The following is a 27,523-nucleotide window of genomic DNA, read 5'->3' as shown; positions in this document are numbered from 1 at the left end:
TAGCCACCATTAAAACGAAGCTCAAAAAGAGAAGCATCATCTTAATATTCTCTTCATACTTTTAGAAATAGGAAAAGGTAAACTGTTGAGTGACTGGGATTCAAATAAAGTTGCTGATAAACTGACTAAAGACTTTGAGGGCTTTAGCAGTGATTTCTGTAAACCCATGGCCTACTGTATTTAAAATATCCTGAAGTAGAGGAATTGGATTTTAACTGGATTACATAAATTGCAGAGAAAGAAACTGAAATCATGCCAGCCAGAAACCTTCAGCCCTCGTTTGCCGCTGACCTTGGAGTTCATGCCCAGAGCCTGCTGGTATGACGGCATAGCAAGTGAATTCACAAGTTACAAAAGCTGTTTCACTGGTTACTTTTCCACGGATTTCTAGATGCTACCATAGTTACACAACTCTTGTCAGCAATGCAAACAGTTTCAAAACAGCACTCATCATAAAATATGGAGATTTCATGGGATGCTGCTATCCCTGGAGCTTGACAACTAGTAGGTTTCATTCGAAGTGTGTTATGCTAAGCCCTCAAAATAGGACATAAATTTGCTCATGTAGATATACTTGGCAAAAAAACAAAACAAACACAAAAAAAATCTACCCTGTTTGTAGTCATCCATCTGATGAGAGGATAAACCTAGTAAAAGAGTGTATGTACGTATGTCTAAGCAAAGACCAGAATGACAAAGCATAATTTCAAGGACTGATATTTCCCTCAATCGAACCAGATGCTTCTGGCAGGAGTTGACTTGCAGTTATATGGGGAAAGCCTTGACCTTGTACTGAATCTAAGGCACAACTGACACACCTTTAAATACTGTTTAAATGTGCTTCAGAAGCTGTGTGTGGGAACCTTGAAAACCAAAAGTAATATATTTTTCTTCCTAGGGAATGTGTAAGATAACAAAATAGCCCACAGATTATCCACCTACCTTCTATTAGAGGTGGGTAGGAGAGCGACACAGAGAGAAATCTCTTAATATATAAGCATGGGTGACTCAAACCAAAACATAGCCACAGAGAATTTCTCACTAAAATTGCTGAGTAGACATAAAATTTGTATTTCCTTCAGTTATATGATGTCAATACAGCATTATTCCTCAATTAAAAAAAGAAAAATAAAACAGAATAGATATTTCTTCCAAGAAAATTGACATAGTAGTTGAACTAGGCAATATTCACAATATTTCCACAGACAAGGATAGAAAAGATTTATTTTCACAGACAAGGTTCATGTTTGTATGAGTTACTTATTTTCTCATTGTTTACTAAGTAAATAGCATGAATCTACGTGTTGAAAGTCACAGGGGTTTTCTGATAAGTAGCTTCATTTCAGAGGCCTTGATATAAAAATCACAGCTCCCACCAGTTTCTGGTTGCTGACACAGACTTCCTAGTGGTAGGCAAAATGGCTTTCCACTCTGTATTTCTGGTTTTCTTAGCTGGCCTGGCACTTTGCTCCGAAGCTGCACCATCGGTAAGTGTCTCAGAACTGAAGTCCTTCTACTGATGTAGTCCCAATTTTTCTTTTATTATTTTTTAGTTAGTGTAGGAAAAAAAAAAAAATTCAATTTTTTGTTATTGTTATTTTGATTTTACAGTATGTACTGACTGTAGTTCTCTGCTGCTGCTCTTTTCTGGTCCTTCTTTCTCCTTCTCTAGCGATTAGTGAGAGGATTTTATGGTAGAGAAGTAGCACTTGTCATTAGACACAGCTACTACATGAAAAACAATGTAAAACAAGAAAGAAAAAACTATCATATTCACTAGACAAAAAACCTTGAGCATTCATAACATAATGAACAAGCTGGGTCATGAGGAATTTCATCTCCTGTTGCAAAATCCATGCTGGAGAAAGGCCTTCTCTAGACCTCTGCCTTACTGCTCTAGCCTCTACAGCTTAATCCCACATAAGTAAAGAACAGAGCTAAAGTCAGAATTCTTCTTCCAGAGGGTTCATTTATCCCAGGAGAGCAAGCTAAAGACTCAGATGCTTGAGCCTGAAATTCTCCTACACCAGCCTCTTCTCAACTACTCATTTTGCCTCTCAACTCCGATCTTTTCCTCTCAACTCTGACTAACGTTGTTGAGGAATTAGGCTTCCACTGAGGTCCTAGGCTGTAAAAGTCAGGGAAACCAGCGGTGGCAAGCAGCCTTTCTCGCCAAGGCCTCACGAGTAACACCAGCGAGGAGGACATTCCAGAAAGGGAACATGAGGAATCTGGGCATACAGGCAGTACAGATACATGCTGATACATTGGCATGATCCTAGACAGGGCACCTGGCCCGTGGAACATTCCAGATTGTAAGAGGGCATGAAAGAGAGGGCTCCTAGTTTTTAGCCATCTACATCACAATCCATTTTACAATGATTAAATGGATATCAACAACTGCTGTTTTGACATCATCTCTGATTGTCATCTTCTACAAAGCTCTATTTCCTCACTCTTCATCTGAAGAATTAGGTAGAGTCAAAGCCCTGATACAGCTCTGTTTTTGAAAAGGTAAAACATGAGGCCATAATCACTGCTTGTGATGAATATGTTGGGATGAAACTATAGCAATCCTGTATTTGAAGGAAGGTTTTCCTCGCAGTTGACAAATCTGATTCAACATGCTGTTAGGAGAGAGTCTGTATGTGGTTCTTATCATGTCTACAGCAGAACTGTAACTCCGTGGCAACAGAGGTAACTCTATGGCAACAAGGTATCAGAGGCTCTCAAATCCAGAAAGCTGCACTCAAATAGCCAGTCCAAAATACAGAGGAAGGGCTGGCAGATTTTTAAACATTCCTACTACCTTTGAGGATGTAATTATTTCCTGTCGAGCCCACAATTTAGTTACAACTTCATGCTGGAGATGATGTGTAGCTAAGCCATGCCAAAGAAAAAATAGAAATGTGGTCTCACAGCTGCAATGCCTCCCTGGTATACATGGCTACATGCCCAACAACTCCTGAAACCTTCCTTCCTGGCTCCACCATCTCCAGTCTCCAGAAAGCTTCAGATTATGCTTCCTCTGTACACAGCAAACTTCTCGTGGAAAATATAGTCTCCACTGTAGATCTGAAGAATAATATTCCTTATTGCTTTATGATGAACCATCACTTGCCCTTCTTGCAACATAAAAATTCTCTCCTCCTATTGCAGGACACTCTTGATGCCAAGCATCCTCTTTTCGTAAAAGTTGTGGACTCAGTCCGAGGAAGTCCAGCTCCAAATGTTCCAGTTAAACTATATAAAGAAACTGCAGATGGATCTTGGGAACTGTTAAATTTAAAGTAAGTCACACTGAAATAGAGTGGAAGATGGGAAAGGCAACTGGAAGAGGCAAATAGTTGAAAGATCATAATCTCTTGCCTAAAGTTCCATATTCTCTAAAGTGAGATGTCTGTTTTGCTCAGAGGAAAGATAATATACAATTGAATTAACTTCCTGTAGACTGTCTTTTAAATGTACTACTAGTTTCAAATATCAAAATTGTTTTATAATGCCTTCTAATTCCTATGAACACAAGAAAGTATTTTAAGCTATCCTTTAATTCAGTCATCACTTCTCTTTAATTTCATTGCAAAGGTCTATATTACCTTTAAGTATCCACCAATGAACTGCTGCATTGTTACCAGAAGAATCAGACAATTACATTTTGAACCCAATCCTACCTTTATTGGCCATTTTCCATCTTTCTAAATGGATTTTCATTTCTTACAACACCACAGTTTTAAAAAGAAACTGTTTTGAACATATACCACATCATATTTGATAGCCTTCTTTACTTCAAGATAAAGGACTTAGCCAAAAGGAGATAATTTGTGGATAAATCTTTCTCACCTTCTCCCCCACAGAGAAGAAATCATACCTCCAGTAACAAAAAAGAATCTCCAGATATATAAATATTGCCATGTCTCTTAAAAAACATTATTGTAGAATTTAAAATGCAATGACTTTTTAATTGCCCTCTATTTTAGTATATATTAACACTTTAAAAAATAAAAAACAATTTTTACTTAAAAGTGTAGTCTGACATTAAATTGGACTTAAAATTAAACTTAGGGGATACACAGAATGAGCATTCTTTATTCACCAAGCAATATTGCACTTCCACACCTAGCTCCTCATGATAGTTGCAAAGTCTCACCTGAGACCTTTCCAGGTAGGCTAACAGTCTATTCCACCTTAAAAAAATAGTGAGAAAGGGCTCTCAAGGGCTAAAGCTGGCACAGCCCATGAACTTCAACAGTGGAATCCCAGACTCAGATGCATTTCTAGAAATTCCAGTAGAAACTGTTTGTATGGCTCTTTGGTGTTGCAGAGCAGTGGGCTGCCACAAGCAACACTGCTCTCAGGTGTCCTTGAAAAACAGAGGTACAGTGAAGGCCACATATACTTGTACAATGTGGGGAAAACTATTCATATTGTCCTACCTAAATTGCCTCACACCCTCAAGTGAGAAGACAATTTCACACATATTCTATCACTGTAAATGAGTGAAATTTTCCAGGAAGACTGTTCAGTTCACTTATCTTCATTTCTGAGCTTAGAGACTCTATCTAAAGATACTCATAACAGCTGGATGTTGACTGAAGTCTTAAAAACACATTTAATATTTGAAACAAGGAGCAAAATTACCTCAGGATAAGGTAAGCAAAAATCATGCTAATACTAAATCAACCTCTCCCACCTTGAAAATTTGTAAATAATTGAATGCTAGCAAGAGATGCTGAAACAAATATTCTCAATCAAAGATGCATTTGGTATTATCCGAAAAAGATTTTTAGAGAAGCAACCAGTTATCTTGCAAAGATCAATCTATGACAAAGAAAAAAAAGAGACAATTGAATGGATATAAAACTTCTGATAACTGACTATGGAGCATCTTATAAGATATAAGTGGTATCCTATACTTTATTTTCTAAGCCACATGAAAAAACAAATCATAATGACTTTATTTTTCTCTGCATGCAATTTGAATAAAATATATTTAGAAAAAAATTGGTAGCTAGAACACAAGACAGTGGTCTTTAGATACCAAAATCAGGCACTGGCAGCTCTGTTATTTGTGGATAACCTACCTGATTAAAAAACCCCCTAGTATTATAAAACTTACTTCACAGAAAGGTGTTTCAAAAAAGAGACATGTCTGAGAGACAGCACTCAGTATTTCTTCTGACCCCTAAATGGGTTGGTGTTCAAAGATGTATGGTTTCAAACCATTCCTAGGGCTTTAGTTAACACTGACAGTATCTTCAAATCAAACAAAACTGCCTGTTTGTTGAGGCCAATACAAACCACAAGGAATTCTATGAGGCTACACTGTTAGCTGACCTATGGTCATTTCAAATAGCAGATCTCAAATTTCTAATAGCCAATTGTAAACAATATTTACACTGATGAAACAACTCAATACATATAAATAAGAAAGAAAACCATGGAAAAATCAGGACAATTGAGCCTACTTAGCTGCAGTTAGAGCATCAAAGAGCTTCCACACTGCTTACAGAACTGGTGATGTTTTCTCTCTGAGTAGGTTCATTTAATTAACTCCAAGATTCTGCCAAGAGTCTCTGAACAATAATGCCAGTTTTTGGCTCACCCCCAAACCATGCAGAGTGAGTGAGATGGCAGGCAGCCATCTGCTATGGTCACTGTGGAAGTAGCAAATGCCAAGATAAGCTCTGAGGCATCCATAATACAGATGGACATAAGCCATTCCAGATCAATGGAAGTATTCATCCTATTACTTAAGCCACACATCACTCAAGTTCAATTGCTAAAAACTGCATCTTTCTCAGGCTTTTAACCAAACTATAAAAGTGTGTTCTTCTACCATTACACAGACAAACCAATGACAAAGGAGGCCTCCCAGAGCTTACAACTAAAGAACAATTTGTAGCAGGGTTATACAAGCTTGAGCTTGATACAGCCTCTTACTGGAAGAGTCTGGGCTTGAATCCGTTCCACCACCATGCTGATGTGAGTATTCCTTTTTTCCTCTACTTCAGTTGCAAAGATACATAATATGTGTAGACTTCAGTTACTAACTGCATATGGTGAAGTTTATTTTCACTTTAAAATATTTTCACATTAAATCCATGGTCTCAAAGCTTTGTAGCAACAGTCATGACAGAACCTAGCTACTAGTTCCCCCATAAGTCTCAGAGCTCCTAGATGTGTTATTTATGGAGAGGTTTTCCATCCTTCTACCTCTGCTTAAGCCCATTATTGTTTTTGTGATTGTTTGAGGGACAAGTGGAGTACTTTGTGAAGTCTCCTGGGAGAAGCATTTTTCTTCCTTTCAGAGACAGTATTTGTATGGCTACAGACAAAGTTCATAATTTAGATTTTTAAAGACAACAAAAATATGCACAATGTTCTGGATGATTGGAGTCCCAGTTTACAACAGAAAAAAAAAAAAAAAAAAAAAAAAAAAAAAAAAAAAAAAAGTACAACTTGCCTCTTTTATTTTCATGGCACAAATAAACTAGTTAGAGGAAGGTGTTCCAAACCAGGTACCCTGTGAGGCCTGCTGCAAGGTTTGGGACTCCTTGGGGACTGTCTCCTTCCCCTCAACAGCATTAGTGCTTTCCTATCACCTTTCAGTAGCAGCAGTTCTACATTAGGTGTTTGTCAGACTGACAGATCTGCTCAGCTGTTCCTTGTCTCCATGGAGAAAATGTGGCAAACACCTGGATTAAATTTTCTGTCTTCCTGAAACAAACAAAAGATGACATTCTTATACTAGACAGTAATGAAGGCTAATGCTGGAGAGCCTTGCCTTCTGTGAGAACTGAAATGAAAAAGGAAAGATGAAAGATTTACAGCATGCAAGTAAATTGATTGTATATCAAGATAATGGTTGATTGGAAATTAATTCACAGTGCAAGAGCCTTCTTTCTTCAAAATAAGCCTCAGTAGGGGAAAACATTTTGCTCAGTTGTTTCATATGCATCCTTTTTAATAATGTTGAAAGGAGTACAAGTTGTGCATCACAGAATGCTATTAAACTGTCTATTTTAAAAGCTGACACCTCTCATCTCACAACACAAAATAATGTATTATGTGGAGTGAGAAATCAAAGGACAGGATGTGCTGGTCAGGGAGACATTAATAGGGCTGTGGTAAATCATTCATATGTAGGTCATTATCTTGCTGTGGCCAAATAACTAATGCAGTCCTTCTCTAACTACTAAATTTTGAAGTAGAAGTAAAGAAATTATTGTTTTATACTCTGGCCTAATGATAGGTAGTGTAGGCACTGTTTAATTCTGTTCCTTGAAGTACAGAACATAACAGCAACAAAAGCATTCCAACACTGGAAAGAATGGGCAAACGGGATAGCTTTTTTTTTTTTTTTTTTTTTTTTTTTTTTTTTTTTTTTTTTTTTTTTATAAAGAAAATCAATGGGGCTCATAGTAGACATTCATAAGGAAGCCATAAGGAAACAAGAAAAAAAGTCTTGTTGCTATTTATGAGTACTGACAAGGAAATGCCAATTTGGATAATAAATAAATTGAATAAAGTCATAAACAATGTGATATTTATACTTTTTAAAAAAGGATATTTAACCTGTGGAAAAATTGTGTTACAGGCAGTCACAGTTCAGAGCAAGAATATTTCTGAAGCTTCATGTGAAGTTACGTACAATGATGACAATGGTTCCATCTAGGCTTTTATCTAGAGGTCACTTCTCATTTTGTCTCATATTTGTTTTTTCTTTTTCCAGGTGGTGTTCACAGCTAACGATGCTGGTAATCGGCATTACAAGATTGTTGTTGTCCTTAGTCCCTTCTCTTACTCAACTACAGCAGTGGTCAGCGAGCCAGTGGAATAGAAGATGACAATAAACAAGAAAAATCAGTTGTAAAAATTAAAATTTCCATAAATGATAAGGACTTAATATCTGACTGTATCAACAGCTTTAGATTTCATCGTAAGTCACTAGCAGTAAGATTTTTATTCACTTTGTTACCTTTAGGAAGAAAGTGTATTGACTTTGTTTTCAAATACTCTTCTGAATAAAAGTATTCTGCATTTCTGTATTGTCAGCATTGCCCTTCTGAGTAAAAGTTTAGTATTTGGAAAAAACACATTACCTTAGGAAAAAATATATTGAAATTCCATTATGGGGACTCTGAGAATAAACCAAAGTCTTCCATGAAGTAGATATACTAAATTTCTTCTTGCAAAGGAATTGAACAAAACACATCTGTGAAAAGTGTCTCACGAAAAGTAAGCAGTAAGAAAATACAATCCACCACTACCATCTCCTGTTTTATTAATGAAACCCACAACAGATGAAGTCCATGAGACTACTTACTCAGGGCCCCACATAATTATAAGATAAACTCACCTCTCAATTCTGATTTTGAAGACTCAGAAGTGAAAACAGGTAAAACTGAAGTGTGGTAGAACAGCATCCAAAGATGCTAAGCAGGCTACACATACCTAAAATGCCTTCTTTCTTGTTTTCCAATATATCATAACTAGTGTCACTTCCAAGGACAGACAAGAAGCCTGTGTTTTGGAAAAGTATATAGCTCAAACATGCCTGAAGAAGCTTATTTAGGTATTTGCAGAAAATTCTGCAAATATTGGCCCCAGTTAAAGTACTCCTCAGAATCACTTGCATACCTCAATCCATCAGACACTTCTGCAATAGCTGTAAAATGCAAATAAAAATAAGGATAACTGATGAATCCTGAGAATATCAGTTTCCTATTTAATGCTAGGAGAAATATGGATGAATCCTTTTATTCCCGTTCTAGTAATCCCTATATAGGAAAGAACCATTAGAAGATTTCAACAGAATAGCAACCCTGTCTTGGAAAAGTATGTGAAAAGGTTGAGTCACTTCACCTAATAAAACCAAAAGCTGCAAGCATATAAATACAAAGAAAGGGAAAACGCTCTACTAGCCTAAGGCTTGATCCCATCACAGCCTAAGCTGATCTATTTGGACAGGAGTGTCCTTTCTTTTTGGCTGTTACTTTGAGGTACTGAGCACTAGAAAAACAAGCATTTTTTCTAGAAACAAACGCAAAGATGTTATCTTTTCTACAGAATCCCAGAATAAACAAACAAACACAATATTTAGAACATTATATTTCATAAAAGACAATGATAAAAAAGTACAAACATTTTCATGAACAACAAAAAAAACCCAAAAATATGATAGTACACAGGAAATTCCCAGCATTTGTTTCAGTGCATTTTTTCATTAAGCCTATCTTACATACCTCTACAAATAAAATAACCTTAAGTACACTTCCACTTGCTGATATGCAATGGATCCTTTTAACTTTTTTAAACAGCTGGCTCATAAGTAACCCACTACAATTAGTAAACATAACAATAGAAAAATAGAGTGGCAAGATCCAAGAAAAAGGACATTTTGCACTTGTTTTTCAATACACTGCCTATTTGCAAAATGGACTTTATATTTTATATTCTCTTACTTAAATCTGAAACATAGAAAATGGGCTTGAGACTATCTTAGCATATTAACCAGATTCTACTCCTAATATTTCTGTAATGTTTTTACTTGCTAATTTGCAAGACCTTCAGAGTCTTGTAAAATACTCCCTTCTTCTCCCTCCATGTTCACTCCTTGAAGATGACCCTTATTTGCCTTGTCAGCAATGCAAAAGCCAATGTGATTGGCTTCTCTCTATATTTTACAAGAACCATGAAATTATCAAAAGGAACGTGCACAACTCTTAGCTCTGCATTGTATTTATTTTGTTTGAAGGCACTGTCTATGTTAAAATTCACTACAGGAGAGTACTGAGTTCAAGCAGGTAGTATACAAACACTATTTTGATGTCATTTAAGATGGCAACTTCTAGAACTTCCAAACAAAGTGATAAAAGGTATTTAGAGAAGAGTGCTGGTCAACAATTCATAGTTTAACATCCATCATTTTGGGGCACCAAAATGTAAACTTTTTAAGAACTCAGCTATACGTCACAATCCATTCACATACTGATTTAAATCACATTTTTCTAGGACCACACATGATCAATCACTTGAAGCTGTAAAGTTATATTAGTTCAGCCACAGCATATGTGTAATATAGTATGTATATATGTAAGTATATATACATATATATGCATCAGATTTTTTAATTGCACATAAATTTCACAGAATGCCTAAGAAATGGGCACAAAAGCATGCTTCAGAAAACAGTACAGACCTACGGTACCAGAGGATGTTTCATAATCATAGGTGTGAAATCGTAGGTGAACCTGTACTGAAAACCAGAAATCACTTCAAAATTACATGAGGGATTTAAAAATTTATTCAACTGTTCCTAAAGAACTGTATTAGTCTGCTATGAAATAAGACTAATTTTATTTTGAAGATATGATTGTTCATACAGTGCATTATCTATGCTTTCTCCATATGTTTCGGAATGTTCTAGACACCCAGTTGTAAAAAAATCTATCAAGAGGTGAGCAAACCACTTAAGCATGCTTTTGAAGGATGTTTTCTTCACTTTATGCTTTTAATTATTTTCAGTGTATTACATCATTCCTACAGCATATTAGATTAACTGGTAGATATTAAGGTAATTCCAGTATGGTGTAAAATATCCCTTACAATTGTTCTCAACTACTAAATTAAATAACAATATTTCTACTAAATATTTGGGATGCCTACAGCTAAGCGCATAACGTTACTAAAGGATGGCTAAGGGCAAAATTTGCTGCTGGGACACCAAAGAAATAAATGGTGTTTATGGCAAACAAACTTAAAATATACAAAAAAGCACCACACCATCTGCGGCAGCAATTCAGGAAACCAACATATAGTAATGACTTAAAGTTAAGATTCTTTGTCAACACTCTTACAGAACACTCCATGGATAAACAATCCTTATTATATATACTGCTTTCCATTCTTTATGGGAGCAGAAATCAGTCTTTGGTTCCTAAAGAGTTGAGTAACTGTGACAAACGAAAGAGTTTAGTATATCTTGGTCACTATATTTGCATTAACATAGAAAATAAATGACCTGGTCCTCTTCCTTTGTATTAACAAGGGACTTAAAAAAATATTAGGAAATATAATAATGCTTAGCAGTGGGATACTTTCAGGTCGCATAACATTACAAGCAAAGAGAAAATAAGAAGATAAGGAAAGAGACTAGTTACTCATACATTTAACACCACTAAAATAGAGAAACAGGTAGGACCAATCCTTAGCAGGACTGTGCAACCTCAATCTCATTGACAGTCATCGACTTGAGGATCCTCAGTGCATCATAGAAGCACTCAGCACTCTACCAGAACAGGCCCTTAAATAGCTATATTGAATAATATATTATGAGTGGAATTTTAAAAAGCACTTGGGATTGGCCTGCTTTCTGTTCTGCTTATGTCATCACCATCCTCATCAGCAGAACAGTGCGACCAACACTGTGCTTCTGAAAATCCCAGACTGCAAGCATCTGAACTATTAGACTATGTTTTATTATTCTCTTAAAAATCTAACTTTAATATTCTTCCAATGAAGACACATTTTTGGCTCTTCTGATTTTGGAGGAATAAAAGTGCTGTTTACTAAAATTAAAAAAAAAAAAAAAAAAGAAAAAGAAAAAAAAAACAACAATACCAAAATACTGTACGCACCCAGACACATCATTTTAGGCATTAAAATCCCTGACATTGACACTAGTGGCACACTTGGAAACAGTTAAGAGTTCCTGTAGATCATAATATGCAACAACTGCAAGATTTTCTGCTATACACATGCAATATGCATATAAATACGATTCAGATGGCAGGCAGGGTATCATACAATTTTGCTGGCAATAAATAAAATTCAAAGCTTTCTTTCTAGTGGGTTCATATAAGAAATTGATTTTTCTATATAGATATGCAGGAGGCCTAGAGCTCAAAACTAGTATAACAGTTTACAGTCATAGCTGGCCAACAATTAATATTTCCTTCATTTAACATAAGGTATAACCTTTTTATAAGCATACTTACATTTTACACTTGTTCTTTCATGCTAATAAAAACATTCCTATAGAATTCAAACGACACACTCAAATACATACTGAAGAATAAAATATTGAACAATTGAAAAGCAATGTACACACATTAATTTACATCACATATTTACAAAACACATTTTAAAAATAAACAAAAGCATTCATTTAAATATGAGGAGGGGCAGTTTAGTATAAAAAATTCCTGGAAGAGGCCTCTGTCCTTACTTCCAGAGAAGCTACAAGTCTGTTTTCTGCAGTTTATTTAGTTGAGTAGTTCAGATAGAGAGTGTGAAGAATGAAGGCTTGAACAGTAGTCTCATGCTGTAAACATCTGAGTGGTAGCTGCTGGCTTTTCTTTCAGAACAAAATGCATGGTCCATACAATCACTTCTCATCCCAAATATGCATCATCAGTTGGTCAAAAAACTCTAATTCTAAGCTGCTGTTTGTTGGTTTTGTTTTACAGTGTTTATCAGTAGCTTCCAGTGTTAAAAGTTTATTCTGGTAGGATATCTTGCCATTCCACTTCCATCAATAGTCTCTAACAGGAGCGAGTTCTGGTGTGAGATTAACAGTTATATTTTTATACAATCTACTGACAATTATTTTAGGAGTATATACTAAATTGTTCAACCCATCAATATACTGGCGTTCTCTGGAATACCTCAGAAGTTTGTATCTGCAGAAGGAGTGGGAAGAAGAAAATTGAGACAGATTTGCAAGAAACAATTCAGTTGATGTTAGACATGATACTGCGACAGTTATTTAATTTTGAAATATACCTTAAATTCTGAAACTACCTTTCAGATCTTTGAAATTATGAAATCACCTACCTTAGGTTTAAAAGCAAGTTTTTAAAGATTTTTAATACAGTTAGATTTTATGGTCACATATACAAGTTAACATTAAGGCTAAATATCAAAGGAGGTATTCAATATGTAAACTTTTTATGGTCCCAAACTAAATAGGTTTTTAAAGATTATTCAATTTCTTCACATTCTTTTGCTACAAAATTCAATTAAGGAGTTCAGAAAAGATTTAGGAAACTTCACTGTTCTTCATTATACATTTAAATGTCTGAAATGATTTTCATTTCACTCTTGAGACTCCTGCATTTGCAAACATCTAAATTTGTTTAGATTAAAAAAGTTCCCCTCCCCCTGATTACCCATATATATATTTTAGTTTCCTGTAACAGATTTACTCATCTCTACTGCACATGTGTATAATTTTATTCACAATTCAAAATTATGAATAAAAGAGAAAAATATATATTCCCAGAAAAAGACATCCATTGATGACAGAATTGAGCAGTATTTCTAGTTACCTTAAAACACATATTATAAACCTTTTATTTTGTGTTTCACCTTCTAAATTTTATGTGTAGCTCATCTGATGCATTCTGGTTTCTATTCCATTCCAGGGCAGCCAGAACCTACTGGCCAGTTTAAGTGTTTTGTATCTTTATAGTAAAAAAAAAAAGGAACTTGGAAAGAAAAAGTTTAAATCAATGTATGCAGGAAACTAGAAGATCTGTATCTCAGAAAAGAATGAAATATGAGGGAAGAAATCAATCCTTGAGGAGTTTTAAAGTCAGTTTTCATGCAGGAGTCCTTTGCCCTAGCTGCAATGCTTCCTTTTGCAAAATATCCAAAATAGTCAACTAATGGAGCCCTGCCAGCACTAATCCCCAAACTATTCTGGAACAATAACATTATGGATCAAAGGTTATGATGATAATATCTTCTGACATGCAAATTTAGTCTCTCTCATGGTTAAATAAAAAAATATCTGAACAGCAAACATAATGTGTTTAAGAAAATACAAATTTTAGCACCAAAGAGGAAATAACATTGCTAAGAACTGACTGCTTATTCATATATGTCCATCCAAGAAAAAAAAAATTACATCTTCAGCTGTAGTACTTGAATATTTGTCTGTTTTTCTTACCGTCCTAAAAACTGGACTTCACCTCTGTGATGATGAGGAATGGATTTGTACTTCCCTAAATCCCCTTCTGGTCTTGTTACATTGTATCCAGCATAGTGAACCCTGCAGTATAACACATAAACATTTGTAAAAACATCTTCTTGCAACTTGCCATACAAGTTAAAGCAAAAGTGAAAAATACACATCACATATTTTATAGCTAAGTCTTTATGTTCACTGACATTCTCTTCCTAAAAAAACCTGCAACACTCCAAACCCAACAACTGAAAAAGCCGGCAAAACAAAGTGCAAAGTAGTAACAGTAATTAATTTCATATCTAATATTTCCTGCTTGTTCCAGCATAACAGCATGAAAATAGCAAGAAAAAAGTATAAAAACAAACCAGCCCTTTAAAAGATATCTCTTTATATATAACTCATGCAAACACTTTCAACAGGTCAGTAAGAACAGTTGAGATTCATTCACTGTGAGCAGTTGGCAATGCCATGAGCAGGGCTGTCCATTGTCCAGCCTGGGACCACCAATATATTCACAAATTAACCTCTCTCTCAAACACTGCCCCTAAGACATGAAACTCATGCTTGCACTACATGTCTGTGGGATGGCATTCCATCATGTTAGCAGTAACACTGATGCAATATGCTGAGTATGGTTACCTGTTGTTATATCTGTTACAAGACCTAGATCTTAAAAACCTGCTAGTTGTCCCAAGGCCAAGAAAAAAGAACCTCATACTTATCCCTTCAAATGGTACATTCTCATATTTCTGAAGCAAACTACGTAGAATTTGTCCACTGAACACAAATTACAAAAAGGTAACAAGTGATAGAACAAAAAGCACCTAATTGATCTCAAAGGGTGGATGGTACAGAAAGACCTAAGCACTCAAAGCTCACCTGTTCCAAAGATCATCATCTTCTCCACCCCATCCCCAAAAGGCATTTGGAAAACCATTGATCTTCCTGAATTGTTCCACTGTCAGGCCACTCACACCACCAAAGAACTCATTGTAAGGAAGGCTGGAAACAAAAGACAAATTCTATATTGTTAGCTGAACTTTGATAGGCAGCCTTCTCTCTGAACAATACCTTTGGAAAAAAAAAAAATAGAAAAAAAGGGCCCCAAACTAAGGACATGATCAGAGGCTGAATGTATTTACTAAGGGAAACTGGTACACAGATTGCCAGTATGAAGTAGCACACACCAATCTGAACATAAGGTTTGCAGGAGTGTCAGATTTGTATAAAAGATGCTCTTAAACTGTAGCTTCAATTAGTATCACACACATGAAACAAAAGTCTACCAAGTATTTCAGATGGTTGATTTAGACCCGCAGCTGAAGTGTTAAGTGAAGCCCTCAAACTATTTGTGTTGACATTATTCAACTGAAAAAACCCTCTTTAATCAACTGAAAAATTACAAATCAGTAATGCATCAATTAAATAATTTTAATTATTTATAACTATTTATAATTATGTATTACTATACAGAACTGTTAAAATTTGAGAGAAACAGTTTAACACTACATATTAAACAGTGAATGGCATGCTGATTTAAAAAAATATTGTCCAGTTTTTAAAAGATAAACTTTGGAATCAAAAGGATCTACAGGATCCTGTCAGTAAGCAACAGTATTTGTTAACACATATGATTAAGCAATAAGCAGTTGGCCAACATGAACAGCCTATCCATATAACATACTATGCCCCAGCCAATGTGATTTCCAGTCCTCCAAACACTCTGTCAGTCTAAAAAAAAAAATCTAAAACATTTAAGTATCTATATTTAGTCCCATTAACATTAACTTGCATCCTTAACCCAGAAGCTGCTACAGTAAAGCAGCTTTCTTTCAGAAGCAGCACACAATTTCATAAAACAAAAGTCTCTCAAGAGAAACTTCCAAACCTGGAACCTTCAATGGGTTAAGACCACCTACAAAAAGATTTACCATTGCTTAGGCCACACTGAATAACTCCAGAATGCAAGGGGAAAGAAAATAGAAATACACAATCATGTAATTTCTGATCTCTCTGGAAACACAGGACTCAACCAAATCTTAATAGCATATGGAGAAGGTTGCAACCATATTTGCCTTTCAACATTTAACTGAAAGAGCAGGTGTTTTAACTCACCTCCTTCCTCTCAAAAAACCTCCACATACATACCTCCAAAATAACCAACAAGAAAACATTGCCAATCCAAAACCAGACCACCAACCAAAACCAAAACCAGCTGGAATATGACACTTTAATGTTAATGGGACTTTCTGAGGTTTATTTATTTTTGCATTTTATATATCTGACTTTGTTTATAGAAAATTTATCAATTCTGTAAATACTTACTTATTTAGACATTATACAAATGCATAAAGTGTTTTATAAGTACATACAAAGATAGATGAAATCTCTTATATATTCATAGGTGCCAATTTATTTATTTTTAAATACACATGAAATCTTTAAACATTTAACTGCTGATTGGTTGATAACCTGAAGTCCAGACAGAGCCATGGTTTCAAGGCATTGCTTTTGATCTGCTGGTTGACCAGGTTGTCAAGTTGATTAATTTGACAAATAAAGTTCAGGACAGCAAATACATACATGTAGCAAGCAATAAGCTACAGCTTTATATGAAGTGATTCCAAGAATGTCATGAGATAGCAGAGTGTTAAGAAGCAAGTGACACATCATTAATGTAAACTGACAGAAGAAAAAGAGGTAAGAAAAACTGCAGGTCCCACTACATTCACCAAAAGTCATGAGACTGAGGGACAATATACAAAATGGTCTAGCAGTAAGAAAATCTTCAGTTTAAAAAGCAGTATGAAACAGAAGTGTACATTTATGAGAAAATAAAGACATTTCTCTTGTGTTATTTTACTGCAAATTATCTCCTTTACTTTTGTAACAACCAGCACAAGTGTTTATGTAGCCAGAAATCGTTTCTAGTAAGTTAGGCAGGATTTTCCCCCTTGACATACAAAGCCTTTTTTTTTGAGATCAACCTCACTGCAACAAGCTCAGCACTGAAAATCATAAATAATATCAAAATAATATCTAATTAGTAACATATCAAATGCAGTCACTAAATTGAAATCTTTCCTTTAGTAACTAAATATTCATTTCTGTAAATAGCATAGTAGGAAGCTGCTTTGTTGTTTTCACCTATTGTATATAGTGTCACAAAATTCATACACTTTCAAATATTTCTGGGTATTTAAGAAATAATGTGAATAAAACTATTTCCTTACATGTACATGTACTTGTCCAGCTTTGCTGCAAAATGGCGTGGCATTTCTCCACACCCATAGTAATTTCTGTCATTTTCAGGTAAGTGATCCACATCATGGAATATTATGCAGTCCCAGACATCATCCTTCATAGCCTCTTTGAAGCCAACATTAAAGAGCATTGCACGATTAAAAGGTTGTGTACCTGTCTTCACACAGAAAACACAGAAAAAGGAGACGTAAGAATCAAGAAGAGACAAAAATTTCAATAATATGAGAAAAACATAGTGTAACACTACATACACAAAAAAATTGACAATGATGCCTCTTTTGACCAGCAGCTCCTGCTGGGTTGGCTGCACCCCAGGATGGGGTTTGCCCCCCTGGCTGCCAGGGCACACAATGCTGACTCCTGTGAGCCAGGAGTGAGCCTGGCTCCTGCAGCCAAACAGCGCCCCCAGATCCCTTTGTGCAGGGCTGCTCTCCAGTCACTCCTCTCCCAGTTTACACTTGTGCCTGGCTGTACTCCATCCTAGGTGCAGAGTCCAACATTTTGACTTGTTAAATTTCATCCCATTAATCGCTGCCCAATGATCCAATTTATCTAGAATCCTCTGCTAGAATCCCATCCTTTAAAAGTCAACCTCAACCTCCCAGCTAGATATCATCAGAAACTTGCTGATGGTGCATTCAGCTCCTCAGTCCACTGAATGTAAGGCCCTGGAACTGAGCCCTGAGGAACACTGCTGCTGACCTACTTTTTTGCCTTGAAAACTTGCAATGACAATAGATTCTAAGAGGCCATCTTATTACCTACAAAATGTCAGCCTATATTTGAAGAAAAGCATCATGTCTCTGGCCACTGCTTAAACTGGGAAATGGAGGTGAACTTTCTTTTTTCATTTAAAGGAGTAGAAGAGTAGAGTAACCATTTCAAAATTCTGGGTTCATCCAAATCTTAGTAAAAATATCAAATCCCTTTTAGTAAGGAATCTTGAAAGTCACTTTTCAAGTAGATGCTGTTACCTGTTCAACAACATAGAAGGCGAATTCCAGCCGCTGCTTCTGCAACATAGGTATCAGATGTCGGAAAAAGATTGGAAGATGCTCGTGGCGATTACGAAAAGGAATAAGGATAGCCACCTTCAGGGAAAAAAAAAAAGGCAGCTATTATATTAGTATTTTAAAATTTTAATTTTTCAGTGCAGATCAAGTTTCCTGTGGCTTTTCAACTTTTACATTTAAGTTGGCTCAGTGTTTTACATGTTGGCTCCTGTCAGGAAAGTGTGCTGGAAATTTGCTCAAATAATTAAGAAAAAAATTTGAGTAAAGCGTAAATACGATTTTCCTTTTATGTTCATTTGCTTCTATTTATAGGTCAAGTGACAGACACATAGGACAGATTTACATCCATATGATGAAATATTTAGTAACTACAGATAATGAACCTTTAAAAGTTCTTGATCCATTTCAAATTTTTCTCCTAGCTGAAGTTTCTTCTTGAGCACAGATGGCACACTACAAATACAGTAAGATACTACATATATAGCACCAAAAGACTGAGTGCTTGCAAGGGTAAATTATTCTTATATACTAACAAGAAAAAATAAACCAAAACAGAAAATTAGCATCTAACCTTCCACCGTGGCTTACAGTCATTTGGTTTCCAGTGTCCTCCTGGTTTAATGTCTAAATCTTTTGAAAACAGTTGCTGAATTTCATCAAAACTAATTTCACTCATATTGACATCAATAAGGCCTCCTAAAGAAAGGGAAAAAAAAAGCTTAATATAATAATTTCAATTAAGACAATTGACCTGACACTACAAGGAATATTAATGGACAAATGGCATCAGAAATTTGTAGCTACACTACTACAGAAAAAAACAATTTATACTATCCTCTTAATCTTCAGTTCTTACAGAATGAATTTTTAGTGTTTTCAATAAAAAACATTCTTTCCATAAAAGCTATAAACAAAATACCCGTTTCAGAGGACGCAGAACAGGCAAAGTACTTTGAATTCTGCATCTCTTACAGAAAATTTGGGTTGCCTTTCATTTCAAGTACCACTGTTAACAATTCTACATCATCTGCACTACTGAACTTTTACTCAAATTCTGTGTGCCTTCCTGCTCCACTTCCACATTAAAAGAAAATGCATCATCACTACACTCAACAAACTTCCTTAATTTAAATTTTAGATGATATGCAGACTTCCTGTACAGTCTTCACCCACTAATTCACCATTATTTGCTTCAAACCAATTCATATCAATGGGCTGAATTTGAGAATTACCATTGGTAGAACTAATGACCCCAATGGGAAAAGCATTTTCAAAACGCATGAGAATGAAATTCATTAGGTTATTAAATAATAAAGACTACAATATGATTTTTAAAAAAATCAGGTTAGTACCTACTATGGGAAAATATTAACACTTAGTTGACAGCTGAAAGCTGTCAGTCATCAGCTCTCGCAAGTGTAAAAAGTTCAAAACTGGAAATAATGATTCATAGTAAATACCCTCAAAAGCAATAGAAAGAATCAAGGAAATCTGGGGAGAAGACTAATGGAACACTCATTAACCAGAAGCCCAAGTTTTTCTTCACTAACTACTATTCTTTAAATCAACAAATAAAAATCTTGCAAGAACTTTCTGACAAACACCATAAAATATTCTTCTTACTTTTGTCTAGAAAGTTAAGTATTTTGGTGAGGGTTGGTTTAAAGTCAGTCAAAAAATCATCTCCCATCTCCCATCTTCTCCCATGTGTCCATACCCAAAAGATTCTATTGTGCCAAACAGACTGTTTGTGTCACTGAATTGACTAGTTACCTAAATCTTGTGAAAACATTGACATTTTTGGAACATACTAGAAATAACTATTGTTTTCAGAAGGTAGAGAATATTGCAAGAGCCATTTTAGTTTGGGATTGATTAAATATAGTACTACTTGCAAATGAAGAGGGTAACTATTTTTAATGTAAAATCATAGGTGAAAAATTATCAATAACAGTACACTATGGAGCTATTTCAAGAGAAGATTTAAAGAAACTTGCATTTATTTAATTATTTTAGGAAAAAAGGAAACTCGGAAGTCACTAAAAAACCTGTATAGATAGACACTAGAGCAAGGTAGTCCTACAGAGATTTAAATTTTTAAAATACTGCAAAACAAAATAAAAATAATTTTTTAAAAATAAGCTTAGATTATGATAGTGGTTGTGTCTTACTCTTCAATAACCCAAAAAAGAAATCTGATGAAATATAGAACCAAGGTCAATCAACAAAGGACCAGTATATAAATATGTACAAAATAATTTTTTAAAAGTTAAATTAGAAAAATCAATTTCAACTACCAAGAGACAGAAAAACAACAAGAGCCTTTTAGTTCAAATACAGAATCTAAAAGGAAAATAAAGATAAATAAAGGTCAATCACTACATGAGAAAAGGAAGGAAATAACACATGATGTGATTTAGATACCTCAGTCTTCCAAGAAAAGTTCAGATGTGATCAGATGATTATAGAGTTTAAATTAGAAAAAAACATCAAATGGTAGAACAGTATTTAGATAAAGCCTTTAGATAAGGGTGCTTCTAACTCTATGGGACATGATAAAATTCCATGCAGAGTGTTCAAAAAGTAGCTATAGTAACACCTGAAGTATTGCTGCTAGCAAAAGCACACAGGAGATGAGAGAACAGAAATCAGCATTTTTTCCCTGTCACTGGTGAGGGGCAGGAGAAGGCATCTCTGTAAATAACTGCACTTATTACTCATTATTTCCATCAGTGTCTAGCAGGCTGCAATAAAACCTAGTTATACAACCCACAAAATAAGAAAGCTGAGAAAGCAAAAAACATTTTGAAGAGGAAAAAGACGGAAAAAAAATAATTCAACAAATGAGATGGATACAGAAACCAATAAAGCAAAATTAATTTAAAATAACAAAGGATGGTTTGGTACTGAAGGAAAAAATGAAGCATGCACAACAAAACAAGCAATACCTAGCTATGCTGCAGTATGCAGAAAGACAGTTTTACAGTTTATAATGGATTGCACATTAATATGAGCCAATGCAATTTAATTACACAAAAATAGAAAATCTCATCCTGGAATGTATTAACTGCTGCTATGTGAAAAAAATAGAAGTTTTCCAAAACTAATTTGTTTTGTAACCAGGATTTAAGCCAGTTATGATGCTTTACAAAGAAGTCAAATTAAAGACAGCCTACAGTGCAAAAGATTATAGAATAACAAGATCTTTAGAAATTATGCAGTCTAGAAAGATTGGGATTATCAGTTTATCTACAAACGAAAGGACAGACACACAGATTCTTCTACTGCTTCTGTCTCAAAGAAGAGGTATTTTGCTTACGAATTACAACAGCATTGCTCAACCAGTGGCTTATAACCTGTATACTGAGTCACACAAAAAAGGCAGCAGCTGTTCCTATTTTAAGAGCATATGTACTTCAGACCAATTACGATTTTACCATGCCCCTTTCATTATATAAATCTGGCAAGTTGATGCAAAGAAGAAAAGTTGACTTCTATAATAACCTCAGATTAATTAAGCATGTCAAAGTATACACAATTCAACACTCTGTCTTCCCTGGCTATCTCACACTTCCTACAACATTTCATTGAATTAAAAGATCTTTGGAGATGCTTTATTTAGATTATAACTAGAAAGAGAGAAGATGATTAAAATGGCATACACGGAAACCTAAAAGAGAAACACATCTCTTTGTTGAAAAGTAACTTATCCAGTGAATTATTTTCTATTAAAATTATGATTTCTCTATTAAAATAAACAGGATATGAGGATAGAAGAAGCACAGAGCAATTACTAACAAAAAAAATCAACAACAAAAAAAAGACAGTAAAAGGAGCGGAGCAACAAAGATCTATAGAGAAATTACTGGTAGAATTACCTAGTTTTGAACTAATCTGACAGAATTCCAACTGCCAGATCCCTTGAAACTGCCATTAAAAATACTAACTTATATGCATTTTTCAACCAGCAAAAACATCACATCTTGTTTCTCTGATAATCCAGATTTGCTATTTGCTGAACTATTTATGTTTCCAAAAGTAGCTAAAATATTTACTATTGAAATAATTTGGTTTTATTTGTTTAGATGTTCAATATTATATAAAAATGTGATTTTGAAAGTCAAACCCTATGTCTGGAGGGAAATTGGTTGAAATAAGGATATTATCACACCATGGGGCTAATTATTATCTGTCTTAAAACAGTTTTCTATATGATTTAGTTTCATAAGCAACTGATCTATACTTTTGGCTCCATGTCTGTATATTTAAAATATATAAAAAAGCTTGGACTCTGACATTACTGAAAACAAACACAGGTAACATGCATTGTTTCTGTTTTCTTTAACAGATAAACTCAGTTGAGATTCTAAAAAAATTATAAGGTAATCTAGATTATCCTAATGAAATCCACTATTTTTCTTTGAAGAAAAATTGATCAGAATTCAGTTCAGCTACCAGCAACACTTTTTGGTATGATATGAATCTGAAGATTAAATTAGACATTTAATTAATTGCTCATGCTGAATGACAGCCCACAGATTAAATCAGGTGTCTAAAAGACAAGAGGTTCTAATTCTGGAATGCATCACAAATAATTTCAGAAACTATGTGAAATTTTCTCCCCTACAAATCTGTAATTCAATTATTTGATTTCAAATTAGTAAAGGTGATTAGTAAAGAGACCAAAACTTCAGTAACACATTAGTTACAGGCAAACTTCTCCTAAGCGTCATTGTGCATTATCAGATGTATTTTATTCATTACTTTCTGTTATATACTTAGACTCCTTACAATTATATTTTATATTAAAATAACTGTGTCTTGTTTAAAACACAATTTAATTTACTAGATGAACATTAAGGTCAGTTTAAAACTTACTCATGTAAGGCAGCTTCTCTGGACAAGGCTGGTAAGGAGAGTAGGTGAAGTTCTCTGGAAGATACATTGTTGTTTGAGCAACACAGTCACTAGAATTGTTTCCTTCAGGATAATCTTAAAAACAAGAATAGATTTTTGTAAAAACCTATGTTATTCACTGAAATTGTAACATATCATCATGCAGGTGAGAGCATTAATTTTTAGTTAACAAATTCCTAGCAGCATGATTTAAAAATCATTTTGGTGCATGAGAGGAATAATAATTAAATATGAGTATCTTTTTTACAGCTAATACAAATATTTCCTACTAAAGTGAACTGATAAATAGTAATTAATTTGACCTTGACTCCAATTTCAAAGAAGTACGATTTGGGTCTAAGTTTTCACAATCAAGCTATGTCATTAATAATTGACTTTTTTTTTAAAGGTCTTTAAAAAATTAAAAACGAAATATTCTTACCTGTACCATTCAGTGTAGTATTTTTGTTAGTGTACAATCTTATCATGTGTCCTATTGTTTTTACATTTTCTCTCAACATTATACCACGAGCTTGCACCATAAAGAGATATGTGTTTGCTGATAAAACAAAAAGCAATTTTGAAATTGTATTAAAATAATGTATTTCCAAATTATTCTAACATACATCTACAATGTTTTCAACATTTTTTACTATGTCTGAATCCATGGTCAATGAACAATAATTCTTTGAGATGAAGGTCTTAATTAGTGAAACCTAACATCAACAATAAAAAACAATAAAATGGATTCATAACCATGGCTCTATTCAAACTCAAAAGCTACAACTGGCAGTAAATATTTTATATGACACTTTCACTTCTCTTTAAATTACAGAAAGCAACTGAGAGTGACAAGAAAATTTAATTTACCAATAAAAACATTTTCATATGTAGATACATGTCTCATATATAGATCTACAAAAGCATCATTGAAATATAGGACAAGAAAAAAGTCTAGAAAATCTTTTAGTCCCTTGTAATGGTCCCTTTTTTATTCACTTGTTAAGACAACTTCCAGTCAAAATGTGCTGTTATTCATTCACTCCAAACAGCTGCTTTTTTATACAACTGTTACAAATCTCTGCCAATCTCAAAGTATTAATGTTTTATAATTATACATGAAATATTTATTATAGCCATCAAGGGTGCGTAAATCAACATTCTGAGTAATTAAGTGACTTACTAACAACAACAGCATGAAATATTTCTCTGTCTCAATCTTGCACCCAAAGCCCCAAATATGATCTCAAAACATTTCTTTGTATTCAACAGAAGTTAGCAAGGTAGAAATGAAACTGCATTTATATCTGAGTGAGCAAATGTCTACCCAAGACTCAAAAAGCTAAAAAAATATTGCAAAGGGAAGGACATATTTCCTTTACAGAAGGCAGCAAAGAAGGTCAAAGGGATCATCTGTCACTTCACCTACATTAAGCACTCAGTTATCTGGGGGATATTTGGCTCCCTGTAACTAGTAACCACCCTAACAACAAAAAAATGCTCTGCATTTTTAGGAGGAAGAACTAAACATACCAGGGATGAAAAATAAAAAAAAGAGATTAAAGAAAAGTTAGAAAATTATCTCAGGAGCTCCATCAGATGACCCAGCACCAGTGGCATGACACAAGTAGCTCCAGATCAACTAATAAATTCTTACAGCCCAATGCAGAGTCTAGAGCTGTGTATAAGGGACTGGGGGCCCTTCCAGAGGAAAACACGGTGATTAATTCCTCTACATTAACAAACAATACCACCAACACCTACAGAAATAAAAACACCAACATAATCTTCCAAGAAATAGTATTTCAAAGCTCTACAATAATGCCTTTGTTTTTAAATGAATGAATGGGGGCTTGTCCTGGTTTTCAAAGAACTCCTCATTAAAACAGGGAATATTAACAGCTAAAAGAGGGGCTTTGAACGTGCCAGGTACCATGAATGGCATGTAATTCTCAAACCCAGGGCCAGCATGACTAGCTGTGTTTGTTAACAAGAGTTTACGTGAGTGTAAAAGTTACTCAGCTGCTACAATCCTGAAGTTGTCTCAACACCCTCTAGCCAACAAAACAAAAATAAAATGAAACAAAACGCTACAACTTTGGCCTGGTGACAGGTAGGAAATCCCAGAAGAAAGACTCTTATCAGGAATCAAGACAACAGATGACATTCAGATTTCTTTACACAAAAATTACACAAAAACTGCTCAAATTTTTAACCCAATTCACGTAAAGTAGCACACAGTGGTTCCAATTATTTAATTCCATTTGTAGTTTTCCATTCAAATACTGGAATTTTTAGGGTGTCTCTACCAAGCATTTCAAGGATTTTGTACAATCTGTGAATTCATATATGAAGTTACCTATTCAAGAAAGCTCCTACTTTAAGAATCAACATAAAGGCAATTTGATCTGTTCCTCCATGAACAATTATTTACCTTCAAACAAACAATTTCAAAATTCAAGGCTTTCCTGAAAGTAAAACCATGTGTATTTTTGCCTTTCAAAAAGTGCCTAATTAACAAAAAAAAATCTTTCTTCAAATTTAAAATATTTTAAATTGGTATCATCCTTTCTTTTTCTTCAAATAAGTTTTTTCTCCCATAGGTACAGCTCTTCTCTTCAATATCTTCCTATTCCAACACTAAAATAAACTGGGTTTTTAAATATAAATGCATTAGTAAATACTGATTTCAGACCTAACTTCGGGAAGCCTGTGTGTTTTATTCTCCTTTCTAAAGTAATACCAAAAGCTAAAGTCACTTGAAATTTTAACTCTGAGGAAGGTTTATAGAGCTTTCAGCAGGTTTGTAGAAGGATAACCTTAATTCACATAAACTAGGTGTGGGAGGCTGATGTGGCTAAGTCCCCACCCAGTTGCTTGCTCACTCCCCTGAAGGGACATAGAGGAAATAAAAAGGACAAAAGTCCTAGGAACCTGATATAGTAAAGAACTGAGAGTAAGGATTTTCAAACAAGTCCACAACGATGTCAATAGCCACGTAAATGTTCTCAATTTTTAGGGGAAATATTACTGCAGTTCAGATAATGTAAAACCAAGGTTTTTCCATAAACCTTGGAAAACCAAGATTTTCTGCAAAAGCACCTACATCTTCCCTTTAGTGAACTATAACTCACCCCTTCTGACACAGAGGAGAAAAATTCAAACAAACACACAAGACCTTTGTGATAAAGAAAGCTAGAAAAGGCATTTCTCTCAAAATAGACAGCATGAGAAGACATAATGGAAAAAAAAGAAAAAAACCCAACCAGGTAAAGTCTGCTGCCACCTTGGCTTAAGTATGCAAGATCTGCTCTTGAGACCAGGAAGATCTAACCTTGCCATGTTGTTATCAAGTAATTCTTGTAGTCTGCCTCCTCTTTCTGGCTCAGCTCCTTGTCAACTCACTATCAAACTCTACCCAAATACATCAGCACAATGAAACATTTTCCTTTGAGGGGGGGTCTTTTTCCCACTACCTGGCTCTCCAGGCTCTCCAGCACAATCACAATTCCAAGGAGTACAGATCTGCTCAGCTTATTCCACTATCATTCAGCAGCTGTTTAGATAGCAGCAGATACTTGAGAAGCCAATTAATTATGTCAGAAGCTAAAACATCAGGCAAAAATCAAAGCTATTAATTTAGTCCTGAAAAGAAATCTCATCTACTAGCACAGGTCTGCTGGCAAAGATCTGTGACAAAGAGTACAGTTCACGGGTCACCTAACCAGCAGCAACAGCAACAAAGCATTCAAACCACACAGGCCAGAAGTGCAACAGAGAAACACAGCTTTTCTTCTAGGGGTGTGGGGGAATACTGACAGCAGAAGGCAGCCAGATAAAACTCCAGAAGGTTTCTGGTGTGCCCTGATGGCAAACTCCTGCCACAAATGCCAGAGCCAGTGAGGGGAAGTGATCTGCAGAACCTCATACTTACCAAGGAGGAGGAGTTCACTGAGGATACGAAGATCAAAGGCAGCCTTGGCTGCAGAGATCATGAGATGGTGGAGTTCAGGATCCTAGGGGCAGGAAGAAGCAAAAGAAAGCTCACAACCCTGGACTTCAAGAGAGCAGACTTTGACCTCTTCTAATATCTGTGTGGTGGAGTCCCATGGAAAAGCCCTCAGGTGAAGATAGGGTCAAGAAAGCTGGGTAATATTCTGGAATGGGATAATCTCCTTCAAGACATCCATCCCAATGACCACGAAAACAGGTAAAATGCCAGGAGACCTGCAAGGATGAACAAGGACCTCCAAAAAAAAAAAATCAAGCACAAAAATAATACAGTGGGAGGAAGCAATTACAGGTAATGCAAGAACAATACAGAAAAAATATCTGAGCATCCACAGATGCAGTTAGGAAAGCTCAAATGGAACTGAGT

At 35.0% G+C, this 27,523-nt stretch overlaps 2 protein-coding genes across 3 annotated transcripts in view; one reads left to right on the top strand and one right to left on the bottom strand.

Moving 5' to 3' along the window:
* The first annotated feature begins 1,418 nt into the window (after positions 1 to 1,418).
* On the top strand, positions 1,419 to 8,749 carry LOC134562277 (transthyretin-like). 2 transcript variants are annotated; one of them, XM_063419673.1, is made up of 4 exons: positions 1,419 to 1,487; positions 3,160 to 3,290; positions 5,847 to 5,982; positions 7,733 to 8,749. In XM_063419673.1, exons 1-4 carry the CDS (start codon positions 1,419 to 1,421, stop codon positions 7,838 to 7,840), a joined length of 444 nt encoding a protein of 147 aa, XP_063275743.1. In that variant the 3' UTR covers positions 7,841 to 8,749. The 2 variants fall into 2 exon arrangements, with proteins under 2 accessions (XP_063275743.1, XP_063275736.1); XM_063419666.1 differs by having other exon boundaries at positions 1,419 to 1,493.
* A 347-nt stretch (positions 8,750 to 9,096) lies between these two features.
* Positions 9,097 to 27,523, bottom strand: part of B4GALT6 (beta-1,4-galactosyltransferase 6) — a 30,432-nt gene continuing 12,005 nt past the window's right edge. The window contains exons 2-9 of the mRNA XM_063394932.1: positions 23,588 to 23,704; positions 23,128 to 23,241; positions 18,821 to 18,945; positions 18,211 to 18,327; positions 17,206 to 17,393; positions 14,852 to 14,974; positions 13,955 to 14,056; positions 9,097 to 12,683 (exon numbers count right to left, since the gene is read on the bottom strand). Coding sequence (XP_063251002.1) covers positions 12,536 to 12,683; positions 13,955 to 14,056; positions 14,852 to 14,974; positions 17,206 to 17,393; positions 18,211 to 18,327; positions 18,821 to 18,945; positions 23,128 to 23,241; positions 23,588 to 23,704 — 1,034 coding nt within the window. The 3' untranslated portion in view covers positions 9,097 to 12,535. The remainder of the gene's footprint in view (positions 12,684 to 13,954; positions 14,057 to 14,851; positions 14,975 to 17,205; positions 17,394 to 18,210; positions 18,328 to 18,820; positions 18,946 to 23,127; positions 23,242 to 23,587; positions 23,705 to 27,523) is intronic.

The sequence above is a fragment of the Prinia subflava genome, chromosome 1, assembly GCF_021018805.1.
Source record: "Prinia subflava isolate CZ2003 ecotype Zambia chromosome 1, Cam_Psub_1.2, whole genome shotgun sequence".
In the NCBI taxonomy this organism is placed as follows: Eukaryota; Metazoa; Chordata; class Aves; order Passeriformes; family Cisticolidae; genus Prinia; species Prinia subflava.
Note: the sequence above shows the minus strand (reverse complement) of the source record. Positions and strands in the feature narration are given on the sequence as shown.